Source organism: Prosopis cineraria, unplaced genomic scaffold, assembly GCF_029017545.1.
Source record: "Prosopis cineraria cultivar Desert tree isolate PC_DT_omini unplaced genomic scaffold, ASM2901754v1 PC4, whole genome shotgun sequence".
In the NCBI taxonomy this organism is placed as follows: Eukaryota; Viridiplantae; Streptophyta; class Magnoliopsida; order Fabales; family Fabaceae; genus Prosopis; species Prosopis cineraria.
Window position 1 is genome coordinate 37,547,082 of NW_026555335.1, and position 19,095 is coordinate 37,566,176.

The 19,095-nt window shown below is 33.9% G+C and overlaps 2 protein-coding genes across 6 annotated transcripts; one reads left to right on the top strand and one right to left on the bottom strand.

The window, feature by feature from the left end:
- Window positions 1-359: 359 nt before the first annotated feature.
- Window positions 360-9,385, bottom strand: LOC129309078 (protein HESO1-like). Of its 5 annotated transcripts, none has more exons than XR_008592789.1 (11): window positions 9,167-9,385; window positions 8,940-8,969; window positions 7,707-7,898; window positions 6,870-7,046; window positions 6,106-6,290; window positions 5,528-5,623; window positions 4,868-4,913; window positions 3,979-4,085; window positions 3,699-3,800; window positions 2,693-3,612; window positions 360-646 (listed from the first exon to the last, which is right to left on the bottom strand). XR_008592789.1 is itself a non-coding variant. In XM_054950430.1 (11 exons), the coding sequence occupies exons 2-11, from the start codon at window positions 8,956-8,958 to the stop codon at window positions 3,408-3,410; spliced, it is 1,023 nt and encodes a 340-aa protein (XP_054806405.1). In that variant the 5' UTR covers window positions 8,959-8,969; window positions 9,167-9,385; the 3' UTR covers window positions 3,257-3,407. The 5 variants fall into 5 exon arrangements, 3 of the variants coding, with proteins under 3 accessions (XP_054806404.1, XP_054806402.1, XP_054806405.1); XR_008592788.1 differs by lacking the exon at window positions 360-646 and adding an exon at window positions 664-791; XM_054950430.1 differs by lacking the exon at window positions 360-646 and having other exon boundaries at window positions 3,257-3,449; window positions 3,556-3,612.
- Window positions 9,386-16,709: 7,324 nt separating this feature from the next.
- Window positions 16,710-18,886, top strand: LOC129309003 (uncharacterized). Its single transcript, XM_054950352.1, has 3 exons — window positions 16,710-17,067; window positions 17,730-18,445; window positions 18,500-18,886. The coding sequence occupies exons 1-3, from the start codon at window positions 16,710-16,712 to the stop codon at window positions 18,884-18,886; spliced, it is 1,461 nt and encodes a 486-aa protein (XP_054806327.1).
- The last annotated feature ends 209 nt before the right edge of the window (window positions 18,887-19,095 follow it).

Consider the following 19,095-nt stretch of genomic DNA (forward strand, 5'->3'; position numbering starts at 1 on the left):
AGTATCCTCTATAACTCCAAGATGAGCAGGATGTCTCTCCAATCACTACAAACCGAGAGTGCTTTTTTAGGAGTTGACTTTCCCTCTTCTGAAGGAAACCCTCCTTTGCACCCCCATTAAGGAAATGCATAATCTAAATGGTTTAAATTTTAAATTTTAAATTTTAATGTTTTTTAGATTTAATATTTTTACTTTTAGATTTTTTTTATATGTAATGCTTTTTATTTTACATTTTTTAAAATAAAAAATTATATAAATTGTAAAAAAATTTAACAAATCCATTCATTCACATGAACAATCTAAATTTAATATGAATAGACCACGTATAATATCAAATTTTTTTATAAATTAACTTTCTGAATATATTTTGGACATTGCAAGTTTAATATTAAATTTTTTTATAATTTTTATAAATTAAATGTGGCCATTCATATTAAACATGAATTATATAAATAGGTAAATTATTAAAAAAATTTATAATTCATAAAAATTTTAAAAAATATAAAATGAAAAAAAAATTGAGCCGTCCAGATTTGGCATCTGCAAGAAGAGGGAAGCAGGCTCTGCTAACCCAAGAAGCTCAGCTAAGAAAGGTGAGTCAGCATCAATCATCTCTGCCCAGCGTCAGGAAGTGACCTGTGAGAATCTGCAGCAAAAGCACAGTCGAAGTTAACAACTAAACTTCCCACAGCTCTGGTTTTTCCATCAATTATTTCCTTCTGGACTCACAGCAGCAGCACGCTCGTATCTCATACGTTTGTCTTCCAAAATTCCTGAACGGAACAGTATGTCTGAACACACATTTAGACCATGTTTTTAACCTTATGTCAATTTTAAAGATACATACATACATACATATAAATCATGAAAATGGTAAATGCATTTAAATACCGAGGATTCACTTAAATTATCGACGAAGTTTCGCTTTTATTTTTTTATAGATTAGTTAAAAGAAAAAATTTCCGAAACAAGATTCCGGTTTGGCATAGACAGATGGTTAGCCTCCGATTGTGGTGAAATAAATAAATAATAAAATAGAGTTATCAAGGAAAAATCACTCATGAGTCCCACGGAAACAGACTAAATACTTTAAAGCCTCATAAAATGCAAAAATACTTCTATAGTCCCTATTCCAAAGTCTAAGTTAATTTTGACATGCAAGGATCAAGATGGCCTCTCTATCATTTGCCCTGTCTTCCTCTCATCCTCCTCAACGTGCTCTCCCTCCACTTCATCACCGCATTACCATTTCAAAAATCTTGTGTGCTCATCACATTTGCAAATATATTGTTAGAAAAAAAAAAGCCTAAAGTTGTATTTGAATTTGGATTTAAATTTAAATTAATTTTTTTATTTGAATACGTAAAAAGTATACTCCCTCTGTTTTTAAATTTTTTAAATTGAAATGCCTGGACTAAAATATCATTGTAATTAATGCTTACTTTTATCTAATTTAATGATAGTATGATACTATCCATTTATAAGGGACAATTTAGAAAAAATGTAATTAATATTTCTTGAAATTTTAGTTTTGCTTATAATAAAAAACAAACAAATATAAATTAATTGATCTTATATTTGAAAACGGGGTAGCATGTATTTAGATTTGATCTAAATTGATATTTTATATAACTTATTTATAATTTCAAATTATTTCTAAATCCTATTCATTTAAAATTTTAGTTACCTTAGCCCTCTAGTGGTTACTTTTGCCTCCCATCTCATCTCTCATCTTCATCCCTCACCAATTTAAAAATAGAGATAAGTTCCTCATCCCTAATATTTTGTATCTATTTTCTACTTCAAATCTCATATGGTCTCTCTTTCACCATTAAAATTATCTAAACAAAAGATTTTAAATAAATGAATTTTAACTCTGAAATTTAAACTCCAAAATTTAAATTCAATTCAATAATCTAAATGCTACCAATTTTTTTAAATTTCATAATTAAATGGGTGAGTTATATATATTCTAAGGTTGGAGGGGATTGTGCGCAATTCTAAAATGCCCCACCAGTCCTTAATAAAGAATTCTAAAAATTTTACTTAATCTTTAATATAAGATACCTTAAAAAATTTGATGAAACATTAATGAAGTTTTTCAAAAATGCCCACCATTCTCATTTGGATGCCATGTTTGACTTCAATATTGAAAGGTAAAGTTAATAATTGTAATTAAGGGTAATTTGGAATTTTATAGAAATTTTTTAAAAAATCAATATTCTTAACTAATTTTAACCACCTTTCTTAATCCGCATAATTTAATTAAAAATGTCTTATAAACAGAATTTGAAATATGTCTTCAAAATTTTGCAAGAAACTCTTTTAACTCCAAACACAAGTATGACTTTAACAGGAAATCAATCTCTCGAAGATGAAAATGAAAAGTTTCATGTTTCACCGATATATTTAAATGAGATTTTGAAGTCTAGCAAAACAATTTGACTAAATCACCTCTGAAATTTCATCATTCACTGTGTTAATCCCAACAGGGAATCATTTAATGTTACAATTAAAATAACTGTAAAATCAATCTTTGCCAATAAATTATTCAATCTAGAGACACTCATTGGAGTGCTTTAATTAGCCAAAAACAGATCAAAAACAGCAAACAACTAGTGCCTTTCTGTTTCTAGCCCAAGTTCTCACTAAATTTCTAAAATTTAGATATGCTAGAGATCGAGAAGTTTACCTTATAAACAATTGGTTGCGTCATAAAAGCATTTCTGCAACTTCAGATTCCAACATTTAGATGCTAGTCAACATCTTCATCTCTTCGTAATACTGCCTTTTGTTAGTCAAGCAAGAAGGGGCTTGAGGATTGGTGGTTTACTTGTGAATTCTAGTGACTGTAGTCTTACCAAGAGAGGTAACAATCAATGTACATACAAGAGACAACGAGAGAGGGGCAGAAAAGGAAATTTATCACTTCTGTGCATGTGAACTGGATGGTTCTCCTTGATATAGATTATTACTCACAAAAGGACTGTGCGAATGAATGGGTACAAGAGATTGATTTGGATGGACATGTTGTTGATGAAATGCCCCCAGACAACCCATGGAATTCAGAAGGGGAACAAGATTTGATAGTAGCGGGGAGTTAAAAGAACCTCCAAAACCTAGTAGATTTTGGGCAGAAGCAGAAGGAGCTGTCCCTAGACCGTAACCATGAGGCAAATTATTATAGGAACTCGAAACAGGAGGAGGTTGGAAGGTCCCACCCTGAAGGACATCTACCTGATGGGCTAGTACAGAACCTTTCCATGGCTCTGCTCTTTGATTACCATGGGGAAGATAGTTTCCCTCACTAGGTTTCTGAATCTGCTTTCTTTCTAAATCTTCCACGAATCTCTGCCTTTTTGGTGGACGCTGATTTTCTGAAATAGGAAGATTCTTCGTATTGTTGTCTATGTTCCCAGCACCGACAAGGCCAGTGGTGGAAGGAGTATCTCCTCCAAACAAAAGATCAATCAACTTAGTTCCCAACATCCTTCCGTTCAGATAATCTGAAAAGTAGTTGAGAGATTCACGAATGCATCTGTAGATTGTTTTTACCTCTTCAGTTCCAACTGCTCTTGCAACATTTTGAGACCGATCTGTAAAATCCTCAACCTAGTAGACAGAAATAATCATTAAAATTCAACTCCATTAACCACAGCAGGATTCTCACTACTCAGAGAAGGAGAGAATTCAATTACACTTATTGAGTAAGTACGAGAACCCCATGATTTACGAATCCATGATCCTTGATGCAAGCTTGCACACAGGCCTTTCTCCCAAAGCTTTTCAACTGACGCTAGCTAAAGTAGGAATGATGTTATCAAATAATTACTTCACGGAATTGAGACAACCTACAGTATGGTATAACTTAAATACATTATGGTATAACTCAATGCACAATTTTACTCGATGGTGATTAGGATTAATCTGGTATCTATTAAGATTAGGAAACCACATACAAAACAGTATAGTAACTACCTTGACAAAAAGAGTTAAAAAAAGCTCAGCCAACGACTCTACGTTTTTTTGCCCAAAGGACATATAATCGTTAACAACCTTCTTCACTGCTGCTGGATCAGATCCATCTGGAACATGAAATATACACGACTGTCAAAGTGAATATTGAAAATCAACTTTGAAAAACATAAACTCTAAAAAATCAAAATACCAACTGTAAAAATTGATGTTAAGGTTTCAAATGGAGAGCAAACAAAGTATTTTAAGTTTCAAAAGTTTGGTATCCTTTGTGTAATATAGTACACATTTGATAATTACTTCTATTCATTTATGTGAGCACATGCGCAGTACCAATTTAGAAGTGCCTACTACCCTATTTTCACCTATGAATTCCAATGGGCCATTGCGTGTCAAGAATAACTCATTAAGGATTTTTGTCAGTCGTTCATTGTCGCATCTCAATCATTCTTCCCCTTCCTTATTTCTTGGCTGAAATAATAATTCGTCTTATTTTAGATTTTGGTTTAGCAGGGCATGGGGGCTTAGGTCATCCATGTAAACATAAGACTAATATCCCTGACATTCATGACAGACTAACGCAGAATGCAGTCGTTATCAAATATTTAAAACATCAGCTATTTAAAAAAAAAAACAGATTTTACACGTTTACAGAACGAGATTCAATATTTAACTGACCAGCTTAAGTGACTTATCAGAAACATTTAAATAGTTAAGTCCAACAGTGCAATTGCTAAACAAGAAAAGAGAAATTACAATAGGAAAATATTTAGTCTTTTCCAATTGACACGGCTGCTTTGCAAAGATAATAAAGGCTAACGGTTACCATACGATTTAACGAAACAAATCAAATCTCAAGAGAATTTATTGATACTACGAGCAGAAGTTTTACCCTTAAGCAAAGCAGAGAATGGAGGCAATATAGGAGGATTGCGAGTCTGCATAAAAAAATAAGTATAAAATAAGTATTAAATTTAAATAAAAAGAACAAGAGTTATATATATTTATAGATTTATAGACCAGGAGTCAACAAGGAACCATTTTGGGAATCAAGTGGGCATGTCAACGTCAAAAGCCACAACTTTATGTTCACAGAAAATTCACGGTGCTTCGAGTTTTGAAAGCTTAAGAATACTTCAAAATTACCTAGAGACACCTTTTTCAAATATTAATTTTTAACTTCAGAAAACAGAAGATATTAACTCTTAAACATCTTCATAACGTATTTTTTAAAGCCATTGACAAACTTTGAAATAATGTCTAATTGTTTGTCAATCACATTTATCAATATTGGTATCCTCGAAAACTAAATCAACACAGGCAAATGTCTGTTTACCAAAAGTGGAAACCTTTATACCATTTTACCAGCAAGAAAAGTCGGCCAAAGGTCCTCATTTATTTCACAGGTCAAGAAAAGCTATTCCAAACCCAAATATCCTCCTTGGGAAATGGAACCAAAAAGCACCAAATCCAACTCTAATACTGAAGGTTTATAATTAGGATAAAATATATCAGTGAACTGAACAAAACGGATAAAAAATGTCCATAATACCTGCAAATGAAGAGCAACTAAAGAGACAATAGATAAAGAGTTCAGAGTATGGTCTTTGGAACTGTTGATGTTATGTGCTTTTGCCCAGCATTTCATCTGCCACATGCGAAAAAGAGTCACAAAAAATTTCCAGCCATCCCACCCGTGAGAAAAGATCAAGGAAACTAAGATTGCCAAATTCTTTAGTTCCTGTTGTTCCTAGTTTTTATTCTTAAAGGTATGTTAATCTTGCATTTGGCCTGACTTCCACATTGTCCAAACTTAACATCAGAAAGCACAGGCTTTTACTCCAATTTCAGATGGCCACACAATTGCCTTGCACTTTAGGTTCACCATCTTGCAAAGAGTTCTTCTATTTGTCAAGAGAATATGATGATTTATCACCACTCAATTTACTTGAACAAATGCCAAATCTTTTCTTTTCATTTCAAAATTAATCTTATGTATTATCAATTCTAAAAGTCACAAATATGACCAGTAACGTATAAGATATGCTTGAATTTCTCAAAATAAATATGCATCATCACGAAGCTAAAATGAGCAATAGCTCATTGAATGAGAAGGGTATGTTCAATTACCAGAAAACTTAACTTCTGAAATCTTTCATCTATAAGAGAAATTGCATGAATAATATGAGATTTCTCAATGCCATCCCTGTTTTCTACTGATAAATCGCATTCAATGCCAGTACCACAATCAATAACTTTTACAATTGGCACCCTAGCATTCAGAATGGCCTGTACACCTCTAACAATTCCTTTTCCTGCAAACACAAGTCATCTGTGTCAATATGTTGAGCTTCATCAACAAAGATGGTAGAATTTTTGACTTATGAATGCGTTGCAAAGAAAAGGAAATAAGATCTGCACATCCACAATCACTTTCAATGAGATTAGATGTGTTAAATACCCAGTTTAGATTCAAAATCCTGAATATATAAAAATCCTCAATTAATAACCAACAAATGGTATTTTACTAGCATCAGTTTGATTAGGCTTCCAAATACAACATAGGCCAACCAATTCATTGTTCAAACTTCAAATGGGTTGGGATTAGTTCACAGTGACTATAGATAACGACAAGTATTGTTAAAAATAGTCAGAAAACACATGATCTTTACAGGAAGCTCATATAAGATACAGCTCCAATGCCAAGTTACAAAATAATGACAAATATATTCAGTTCTTACCTAAGTCCCCTTTTTACTCCCAAAGCATTAAAGCACACGATAACTACAAGTCTAAAATATAGAGCAGTAATATAAATAATTATACTGACTAACTTCCTAAGCAAGAAAACTCAACAAGTAAAGCACACCAAATTTATATTGTGGAAATTTTACTTTGAAATTTATGGAACTTCTTAGCAAACTTTCGAAGGGTTTCAATTTTCTTCTGCCGAGGAACTTCATTTGAATTGTTTCTGAAATTTATAGACAAATCCAGATCACTTCCACCACAGAACATATCCATAACATAAGAGCCATATTCTTCCACAACTGGGGAGGTACTGCCATTGCCTGAAAAGAAAGGGTTAAATCGTGTTCAAAACAGAGAAAAATCTAAAGGAAAGTAGGTTTATATCTCAAGACAACTGAAACTAAGGTAAAGGAACCTGAGACAGAAACAGGTGATAATAAGTCAATAACAATATAATAACTGTGCATGTAATGTTTCAGATGCAATCTATAATGTCTGAAAATATTACTGCAACAATGCCAATATTGGATTATCTCTGACGCTGTAAAATATTAAATGCCACCATGAAGAATATTCCCTCACAACAGATACTTTCTTTAAAAAGAGAAAGAAAAAAAATCAACAAAAGCATATCAATTGAGACGGTAGAAATAACTTGACAATTTGATTAAATAGTCCATGAGAAGACTCATAAGATATATATGTAGTTTCTCATTGGGCTGTGCTTATATGGTAAAGGCCAGCATGACCATGGAGTGCAATATTAAGTGCAAGCTTAAAATCCTGCTTCTTAGAAGAAAAACAAGCAATACATTTAGGCTGTGTTTGGAAGTTTCAAAGATGGCATATTTTGTAACACACCGAACTACATCATATACGCAGCCATATAGAAACAGGAACATAAGATGACTTCAAAAATTACTATCCCTGCAAATGTACAATCATGATGAAATTTAACGAACTTTGTAACGGAAGGTTACCATATACTTCCTTTGCTATAATATTGAAGATACGAATTAAATCCTTCCTGTTGAAATAATCAATAGGTTTCGGGCATCGTATAGTATAAGCATCCTTAAGCAGCTTATCAAGCCCACCAGAAAGATGTGCAGGGTTAAGCTTGATAGTAGCTAATACCTCAGACTCAAGTTTCATTGCCTCCGTTAGCAGGTCTAGCATGACAATTGAAAGATACAAGTCACTACTTCATAGATAAATAGAGTGGTATTTAAATCATCAAGGAAGTCAAGAAAATGAAAGAACTTAAAAATCATCACAGATATCCATGTGATCAGGCTCAATTTCCTTTCGCCACCTTGTGTCTTCAACAAAGTGTCATTTCAGCATCTTATGGTAAACTTCTCTCAAATTTTCTAGAATCATTTGCATTCCCCAAATCTCTGGACCTGGTGAACTTAAAAATGCCAACAGGCACACCTAAGGCAATTAGTCACTTGATGAGAGAGGGATATCCCTTCAGCCAAGTAGATGCCTTCAATGGCCACTTAAGGAAGGCAAGGTGGCTGCAGATGCCATCAGAATCAAACCTCAGGTCGTTTCATCCCCCCGTTTTTTTTTTTAATTAATACATCCGAAAATTCTAGTGATGGAATCATGAATTTATTTCAAGCAGACCCACTACCTAATTGGGAGGGGTTACTCTTTGTCAATCCTAAGGGAAATTAGAGATAGTCTCTCTTGAAGGATATTTTAGGTGTCTAAAAAAAAAGTTCAGCACTACAACAGATGTGGCAGCCTGAAACTATTCAAGAGTAATGTATCTATGCAGACAATAGTGTAGAGTTTGTTTATTTATTTTCAGTTTCTGCTTCCAGCGTCTATTTGAATTGTCAATTGATTGGTTTTATTTAGATTATATTAAGTTTAGAATATGCTAAATCAGCTTGCACCAACTGGAGAACTTGAGAGCTAGTGTGAAATGCTGAACTTTAGTCCCTATGATTTACTTCTGAAACATTAACTGTTTTACATAAATATTACGCTTGAGCAGTTGCTTCAGATGATAATTGTCCATTACAATAGTTAGAAGTCTTTGCAATTAAATAGACAACATGAATTTAGATCGCCTCTAACACACCGTTGGTATATCAAGCAGTAGTGCTTTCAAGCGTAGTTAAGTAGTTATCAACACATAAGAACAAAAACTATATCGCTGAATCCCAAATTTCATCCGGGTATAGTAAATTGCTCACCTATATCACCGAGTTCCATATCCTTGAGATCTGGTCATTCATCCAATCATTAAAAAACAAAAAACAACAAAGTCAATTTAGATTGAAGCACCAAAAAGAAGAACAGGAATGATAACCAGCATTATATCGCCATATGCAAAATAAGGAGAATCTAGGTCACCAGAAAACTCTGATTAGATTTCGGAGAATATAGATTACGTGGCCAGATATCTGGGGAAGAAGCTTACTGATGTAGGAATGAACCACGAACGTCGCGCAGATCGATTCGGCTTCCAAGTCCCAAGTTTGGAACCTTTGATTGATTGTAAGATAAGCAGATAACGTTCACTTTGACAGTGAAATTTTGTATTTGATGCGTTTCTCTGCTCTGCCGCTCTGCGTCGCGCAAACACTGAGTGCCACGTTGGCTTCCCGAATGCAACACACACGGCCCCTCCCACCTTCTAACTGCCGAAATAATTAATGAATCCCGCGCTGGAGTCTCATAGTATTTGATATTTATGGTTAATATTTTCATACAGATAAGGATTTAAATGAAAGTTGAGATTGACAAATTTAGGTGAGGATTTTTATTTATTTTATTTTTCAAAAAGTATAAAATATTTTTTAAAAAAAACATAAATTTCATGCAATTCTTGGATTCTGAAATTTAGAGAATTTAAATCTCACAAATAAATATTTATAATGTTACTCCCAGCTAAAAAGCTCCATTTGATCTAAAATATATCACTTTAGATAGATTTTATATATGTTTTTTCAGTGATACCTAATTTTATTATATTCCACTCAAGTAATTAATAAAATTTTTTTAAATAAGTTAAATGTTATATATATTTTATTTAATAGTAGATATTTGGAAAAATGTAAAAAATTTTAGAAAATTAAGATTAAGATTTTAATCAATTTTTTAAAATATTAAATTAATTAACAATGACTTATATAATTGTCTCAAGAGAGTATATTATAAGAATAATAAAGAAAAAATTACTTGTAGGTCCCATGAAGCAAACTATTTGCCAATAAGTCTCATGAAATTTAAAAATCATAGCTAAGTCTCTGAGAACCCGAATGCAATTTAAAATTAGGGTACAAATACAATAATGCATCTATTAAAAATACATTATATCAATACAACTATCACTTCAATTTTTTTAAATTGTAACTTCATATATCCAATAATTAAACTGATCATGCTTACAAGTTTAATACTAATTTTATACAACTACATCATCATTAATTTACAAATATTGCTTCAATATTTTACAACATAATTTTATATATCTAATAGTTAAACCGATCATGCATTATTATCAAAGTTTAACACTAATTATTTTATAACTATTTTATCTATAATTTACAACTATCACTTCAATATTTTTAACTATAACTTCATATATCTAATAGTTAAGCTGATCATGTGTTACAAGCAAAGCTTAACACTAATTGTTTACAACTATTTTATTAATAATTTACAACTATCACTTTATTTTTTTACAACTGTAACTTCTCACATTTAATAGTTAAACTGATCATGCATTACATGTAAGGCCAATATTGTCTCTACCTGATTGTGATTTCTAAATTTTGCAAGACTTATTTATAGATAAGTTTGCTCCACATGCCTATACATAATTTTTCTAATAATAAATGGTGTTATTTATTTGAGGACGCGTATGACTTAGGAATACTTCATCCTCTCCTATTTTCAATGTTACAAGTCATCCTTAAAAACATCATGGTTCTTTTATAAATCTCATTTTACTCAAGAATATAAACTATTAATTAATTTCTTTTAATTTTGTCTTTTTGCAATTTCCTATGAATAGGTAAAAGATTGGATATAAGAGATTATTTATTTTTAAAATATGATATATTTAATAAGGATAAAATGAAATTTTTATTTTTCAAATAATATGGATAATTTAATTATTTTATATTTGAATTAATTAAAGTGGCATATGTAAAAATAGAGGAACTACGCAGGGACTCCGATAATACATGGACTGATGATAATTATTTTTGCCTTTCAAAGGATAGATCATGTTCATGGATTGATTATTCTTTTTTGGGATAAAACAGATTGACGATTCCAAAAAATTTCATTAGAAATTAGACAATAAATCTCATATGTTGCATATAGTTTATAATAATTAGTATATTAATGGTTTGTTTGGTACATTGGAATCGGGTTTGGAGATGTGGAATGAGAACCCAATTCTTGAAGGAACTTACTTTCACAAAAATGATGGAACTCACTTCTATCGTGCCCTCTAGGAACTCAGTTCCACGTTCTCACTTCCATCTTTATCCTTCAAGCCTCCATCTATGACTAACCTTATCTGCCTCTTCCTGGATGACATGCCTCCTTCTCTCTGGCTCTCAAGTCTCACCAGCAGCAGCAACTTAGAGGGAGATAACAGTGATAAGCTTCGGCAACAAAAAATGGGACTTAGACAATATAACATCTTGAAAATTTGAACCTTTAGTTAATTGGATTAATTAAGGATAATTAAGTGAGATTAGTGTAGTGTGTGGACAAAGAGAAATAATTAGTATTTTAGGTTGTGTTTTTAGCCTTAGATATGAGTCTGAAGTGAAGTTAGATCACCCAAACATTAAAATAGGAGAAAATAAAGGAAAAGTGGCTCTATACTACATGTTGTTATGCATGCACAGGATGCCGCAATGCACGAGTCACAAAAACATAAAAGAACCCTCTCTGTGCCACATGATGCGGTGCATGGGGATAGGTGCTGCAACTGACAAACAAAATTATGCAATAATAAGTCGTGAATCAGATGTAAGAAAATAGAGAGAGAAGAGAGGTTTGAGTGGGAGGATAAAGGAGAACACCAAAAGCTCTACTAGGGCTTGAAGAAAGTTTTAGGAGTATTTTGGAGTTTTCAATCACTTGAGGTAAGTTTCTCAAACCTTAATCTTCCTTTGTCTTCCTCTTTTTAACAAATTTAAGAGTTAGGGCTTGATGTAGAAATGATTTTCAAACCTTTAAGTCTATATGTCATATCTCATTAACTTAAATAGAGTTAATGAGAGTTGTTTAGGTTATTTAAATCTAACATTTATGATTATAACATCCTTGAGCTTGGGCTCATAATGATGGATGAAAATGTGGATTTGAAAAGTCAAAAATGTGTTTTGGAAGGTAATGACATCTATTAATGGTCCTAAAGGGGTTTTCAAACCTTTGAGTCTATATGTCATATCTCATTAACTTAAATAGAGTTAATGAGAGTTGTTTAGATTATTTAAATCTAACATTTATGATTATAACATCCTTGAGCTTGGGCTCATAATGATGGATGAAAATGTGGATTTGAAAAGTCAAAAATGTGTTTTGGAAGGTAATGACATCTATTAATGGTCCTAAAGGGGTTCAATGGGTTTGGTTAGAGTTGTAGAGAGTTAATATATCTAATGATTATGAGTATTAATGAATAATGGAGAAATTGGGGTTGGTGAAGTGTTGATTTTGAGTATAGAAGTATGCCTATGGTCTGATTAACTATGGTTGGCATGATTGATTGTAGAGAAATCATTTTGTGCACCATTTTAAACTTGTATCAAGCTTTGGAAGCATCTATTAAAGGATAAACCTTTGACTATTCAAAGGTTTGAAGTAATCAAGGAAAGTTACTTTATGTAATTATGTGTTAATTAATTTAAATTCCTATATAACATGTTTTATAGAATACAATTGAGGCTTTGATGATTTTATAAATTTTGATATGATAATAAAATGAACAAAATCACATGTTGTGTTATGATAATGATGATTGTGATATGAGAATGAGAAAATGTGTAATGGTATGCATGTATGGAGGAATGTTGATATGCGAAAGTATGTCTTAATTTTGTTGATAAAATGGTATGGATCTATGTACTATACTCACATGTTATAGCCTGATAGAACATCCATAAATGAGTTTGCTATTATGAATTGTAAACATGTGAATATGTAAGTATGAGTGATTGCATGATCGTATTAGTGAAAGTTCACTTAAGGAAAAAAGTAGTGATATAAATCCATGTGGTATTGGCTATTTATCTTTGAAATTGAAAGCTAGCCTAGCTACCTATCGTTATAATTAGGAAGTAGCCATTGTCCTACTGTTTGTCAAGGGACTCGAACCTATTTATCTCCACTTATTTGTCGAGGAGCCTAGCTCAGGGTTTACAACACCCTAGGAATTTAAGAGTCAGGGAAACCATGGTTTGAGAGTGAGAGTAGTGACCTTGGCCAGGTTGCTTCTTACAATTAGTGAGCTTAGACAGTCCATTCATACAAACAAAGGCCTATTAGATGTATAGCCTATGATTTTAGTCTAAAGGTATAAAGTTGGTTTGATCATGCATATTATCTAACGTATCACATGGTTGTTAAGTTTGTGGCAAGTCATGATATTTGAGTTGGCTATTGTCACATGATTTTTATTATTGTGGTAATGTTCATTGTACATTTAATTTGGCTATTGTCACATGATTGTTAATATTATGACAATGTGCCTAATTATTTGGATTGTAAAAAGAAGAGATTATAATGGTTTACACGAAACCATATGAAATATTTGTGAAATTGTAAGATATGTGATTGTATGCCTTATACATGATTTGTGTTAAAAATGTCAACTAATGTGCAATTGTATAGGATAGAATAACCTTAATTACTGAGTGATTATAATCACCTCTCTCTGTTAACATTTTACAGGCCCTAGCTCATGGCAAAAAAAAAAGGAAAAGCAACTGAGGCATAGGACCACATGTTCCTATTGGAGGCCTCACCTTAGTTTATTTTATATTTAATGTAATATTGATATTGCCAACTATAATTTCATGTTTTGAGTTCATGCATTTCACTTACATTAATTACTTGCTAATTTGATATTTGTATTTTAGGTCCTTGACATCGTGTAATATGAAATAATAATATTGATAGGGCAAAATACTAGTACAAGTAAAGTATGAGAGATGGGTATGATTGTGAATGTATAAAAAAGAATTTATTATACCATACATGCAATGATAGGTCTTCTTCTTTCGTTTGATGTTCGTGAGGAATGCAAGTTGAAAATAAGATCTATGTGTTACTTTGCGTATATGGTGCGTCGAGAAATGAGAAAGTAACCTCCACAAGTCTACCACATAGTCTGCTTGAACCCATGTTACCTATACTTCATAAGGTGCAAGAAAATAGGATGAATGGTGCCAATAAAGTGGATGTGATTGGGCCTGAAAATGAGAAATGACATAATGGACAAGCCCAAATACAGGACGTGCAAAAAAATCCTCTTTTGTCACAGAGGTAGAGTATCGTGGGTCAATTAGTGAATGAGATGGTGATTGATGTCAGCCCATCACCAATGGATAAAAAAGTCTAACAAGTATGATGTGAAGGAAGGATTAGAAAAAGCTATTGTAGTGGCCCAGTCATTATCCCTAGTTTCTGAAGTCATTAAACGCATAGGTGGTTTTAAATTTGAAATGATAGATTGCTGAGGCCGTATTACCAAGCTCAACAAAAAGAAGGAGACTATTTTTAAAGTCTACGACCTAGGAAGAGGTGGAAAGAAAGGTTTTGAGTCCTAAAAAGAGTCTAAGGCATAAAAGTGTTCGGCACCCGAAATAAGAGGTACGAAATCAAGGAGGGGATGTTTGCTACATGCCAATCTGTTCTTACTTTGGTAGTGAGATTGATTTTCTAGAAAGTTGGATGGTGCCGAGTGGGTTTAGTGTTTTCACAGATGAGGAATGATTTGCTGGAGGTTCTTGTGGCTGTCCTACATTAGCCACCCAAGGGCCATGATTTGTATCTCGTGAAACTATCAAGGGATAGGGGTACCCTTAATAGTAAGGAACCTCAAGGAGGAGGTTAGGAAAAATAAATCCCAAATTGTCTTCCTTATGGTGACAAAGAATGGAGTTACCTAGAGCAGATTCACCGGAGTTATGGATTTGATGAAAGTTGGTATGTAGACCCTGTGGGTCATTCAGGGGGATTGGTTTGTGGTGGGTTGGTGATCTGATAGTAAATATTTTTAGTAGCTTTAAGAATCTTATTCCTACCTTTGTTTCTTCTGGATTATGGGAGACACCTGAGTATATTTCCTGTATGTATGGCTTGCCAATTGAAGCTGAGAGATTGAAGGTTTGGGAGCAGATACGAAGGACTGCTAGTTCCATAGCCATTCCGTGGTCGTGTGTGGGTGATCTTAACGATCTTATGTCTTAAAGTCAGAAACCAAGTGGTAATCGATATGCTCTCAAGCGTATTTTCCACTTCTAACAATTTGTATCTGACTGTCAATTGGTGGAGCTAGAAGCTAAAAGGGCACGGTTCACATGGTGTAACCAACGTGTTAGAGATGACCATATCAAGGAACATATAGATCAGACAATGGGTAATTTAGAATTTAAGGAAGCTTTTCCAAAGGCTTTGGTCTTTCATGTTGAACCGGTAGCATCTGATCATCATATGCTGCTTGTTAATCTTCGCTATCAGGAGATGAAATCCCCTAAAAGTTTTAAATTTAAGGCAAGTTGGGCTATGCATCCAGAGTTTCTTAATGTTATTCGAAGTTATTGGAATTAAGAGGTACGGTCTCAAAATGGAATTCAAGCTTTCATATCGTGCCTTAATAGCTATCATAAGCGGCTCATAATCTGGAGTCAAAAGGTTTTTCCTAACAATAAGAAGTTGATCGATGAGCTAATTTCTAAGATAGAAACATTGAATGTTGATGTTTACACAACAAATAAAAAAATATTAATGTTTTGATAGCAGAACTGGGGAAATTGTGGCAACAAGAGGAGTTATTTTGGTGGCAGAGGTTGAGGAATAAATGGCTTAATGCAGGAGACCAAAATACAAAGTTCTTTCACCGTACAACGCTAAAGGCAACAACGTAATTTGGTGGTCAAATTAAAGGATAGTGCAGGGAATTGGGTGGAACAGGAAAAAGGTATTGCAAATATGGTCTGTAGTTTTTACATTAACTTGTTTAGCACAAGTAACCCATGTAATATTAGTGGAGTTCTTGAGTGTATTTAGCCAAAAATCACTGAACAGTAGAATCGGTGGCTTACATTACTTGTTACTTCGGCTGAAATCAAAGATGCCACTTACCAACTTGGGGCTTTCAAAGCTCTTGAGCCAGACGATTTTGATAGCCACTTTTACCAAACTGCATGGTCTGACGTACATAACTCTCTCTAATTTGGTACATGATTTTTTTGTTCATGGGGGTAATCTTACATATTTGAAAAACACTAACCTTATTCTCATTCCAAAAATAGACCATCCTGAATCTGTCACTCAATATAAACCTAGTAGTCTGTGTAATTTTGCCTATAAAATCATTGCAAAAATCCTGGCAAATAGGTTGAAAATGGTGCTTAATGATTGCATTTTTGAACACCAAAGGGCTTTTGTCCTTAATAGACTCATCTAGGACAATATTATTGTTATACATGAGGCTTTTCACTACTTGAAACATAAGAAAGAGAGCTCAAAGTATGAATTTGCACTAAAAATGGATATGAATAAAGCATATGATCAGCTTGAATGGCTTCTTACTGAAATTAAATTTTAGCCCTATATAGACTAACTGGATTATGCATTGTATTGACAGTGTTCAGTTCAATGTCCAATTATCTGGTAAGACAATTTGAAGAATCAGACCTCAACGAGGCATTAGACAAGGGGATTCCTTATCTCTGTATATATTTATCCTGGCCTCGGAAGCTCTATCGAGTATGATTTCTGCCCATGTAGATAATAGTGATCTAAATGGCATTAATCTGGCTAGAAATTACCTAACTCTTACCCATCGTTTATTTGCTGATGATAACATGATTTTTATGAATGCGAAATATAGAAACTATAAAATGCTCAAGAAGATTTTGGAGGATTATTATGCTGCCTCAGGTCAACAAGTTAATATGGAGAAGTCGAACCTATTTTTCCCAGCAAATACTCTAGACCATGTACGAGATGGGGTTACTGATATTTTGAACATCTCAAATGCTGAGGACCCGGGTAAATATCTTGGGTTGCCTATCCTATGGGGTAGATTAAAGGATGCAGCTCTTGCTTATGTGCGGGATAAAATCAGTATGGAAATACAAGGAAGGAAATAAAAGCTTCTTTCTTTTGTTGGCCGAGAGGTTCTCATCAAAGCAGTGGTAAATGTCATTCCCACATTTTCTATGGCCTGCTTTAAGTATCTGAAGAAGACTTGTCTAGCCCTTGAGAGATTGGTATCAAATTTCTATTGGGGTAATGATGTTAGGAATGGCAAGATTCACTATGCTTCCGGTCCTAAATTTGATGGAGGCTTGGGCTTTAAGGATTTTCAAGTCTTTAATGATGCGTTATTAGCTAAAACTACTTGGCATATTCTCAATCAACCAGACAGCTATTAGGCCCATATCCTGAAGGGAATCTATTTTCTAAATAAATCTTTTCTTGATACTGAAAAAAGGCCTCATGCCTCTTGGCTATGGGATAGTATTTTGCATGGTTGAGATTTTTTTTTTTTTTAAAAAAAGTCTATGTTGGCAGGCAGGCAGTGGGCAATGGCCAGTACATCCAAGCATGGAAAGACCCTTAAATCCTAGGAGCAGATAAGTTTAAGTTGTAGATGATAGCAAGTGCAGTAGTAGATAAGGAAATGTCTGTATCAAACCTTATAGAAGATCGATGCTGGCAACTTAATGGCATCCGATCTGTTGTACAGCCTCGTATGATAAGACTAATCTAGAATATTCCTTTAGCTACTAGGCGGAGGCCTGACAAGTTGGTTTGGGTAGTAGCAAAGGATGGGCAATATAGTGTGAAACTGGGATATGTTGCAGCTACACGACCAAATATAGGGGTGGACATTTATAGGCCTGGGTCATCGCGGTCTCGGTTGATGGATGGTAGTGTATGGAAGGTAGTTTGGAACTTGAAGGTCATGCTAAAAGTCAAACATTTTATGTGGAGATTGATGAATAATGCCCTTGCCACAAGAGAAGCGCTGGCCAAAAGATGTGCTCCGAATGAGTTCTGCCCTTTTTGTGGAGAGGAAGTGGAGACGACTGAACACGTATTTCTTTTGTGTAACTGGGTTCGTGTGGCTTGGTTTAGTTGTTCTTTGGGTCTGCTCATCAATTATATGGAGGTGTGTGACATGAATTGTTGGTTTGGGGCTTTATTACTAGATGAGTTTAAAAATAATGATTATGGCAAGGCATATCTTATCATTTTTTGCTGGTTTATCTGGAAAATGAGGTGTAGAAGTGTCTTCAAAAATATAAACCCTGACCCTGCTGCTACAATTGATCTTACAAATGCGTGCGTCAGTGAGTTCTGGGGTGTTAAGGAATTGACGAAATCTGCCCCTGTTATGCCCGAGTATGTTAATGAAGTCAAGTGGCAAAAACCCCTCCCTGGGTGTATCATTGTCAAGATGAATTGTGATGGGGCCTTTGATGCTCGAACTGATAAGGTTGGATTTAGGATAGTTTGTAGAAACCACGAAGGGAAATACATTCATGGGTAGGCTGAAAGCATGCAAGCTGATTCTGCTTTCTTCGTTGAACTCTTGACAGTGAAGAAGGCGGTTCTGCTCAGTGATTTGTGGGAAGGTATTCCTATAACTATTGAGACTGATTGTGTTGATGTCTTCAATGCTGTGCAATGGCGGAAATACTCAGCATGCCCCTGGAAGTACCATGAGGTTTTGTCAGATGTGCTTGAATTGATTGTGGACAGAAGATTGATCTCTGTGTCTCTTATTTCTCGCAAGAGAAATTATGCAGCAGACTATTTAGCTGCCTTAGCTTCAAGTGAGTTGGGACCTCAAGGTCTGGTTTCTGCACCGCCATCTCCTCTAGCTCTTATCATTCTTCAGGAAGCAACCATGAATAGTACCCTTGACAATGACTAGCGTTTCTAAGAAGTGAATCGTGAAGGCATTGGCTAATTCCTTGTGTTTATGTTTTATTGCTTCAGTGGTGTTTGTTTTGGTTTTTTGGGTTTTCATTTTCTGAACTCTTCAAGTATTTGTAATTCCGTTTGCTTTGCCCATGAAATATTTTGTTGGTAAAAAAAAAAATAGAGGTTGGTCCAATGAAAGGAATTAGTCTTACATAATAT

Excerpts from the sequence above, each read along its gene's own strand:
- LOC129309003 (XM_054950352.1), top strand. The coding sequence starts at position 16,710 with ATGATTTCTGCCCATGTAGATAATAGTGATCTAAATGGCATTAATCTG. Across the intron at positions 17,068-17,729 it reads TTATGTGCGGGATAAAATCA|CTACTAGGCGGAGGCCTGAC; the intron begins GTATGGAAATAC and ends ATATTCCTTTAG. Across the intron at positions 18,446-18,499 it reads TTGATGCTCGAACTGATAAG|GCTGAAAGCATGCAAGCTGA; the intron begins GTTGGATTTAGG and ends ATTCATGGGTAG.
- LOC129309078 (XM_054950427.1), bottom strand. Across the intron at positions 4,914-5,527 it reads TAGTTGCTCTTCATTTGCAG|ACTCGCAATCCTCCTATATT; the intron begins GTATTATGGACA and ends TTTTTTATGCAG. Across the intron at positions 3,613-3,698 it reads CTCGTACTTACTCAATAAGT|GTTGAGGATTTTACAGATCG; the intron begins GTAATTGAATTC and ends TCTGTCTACTAG.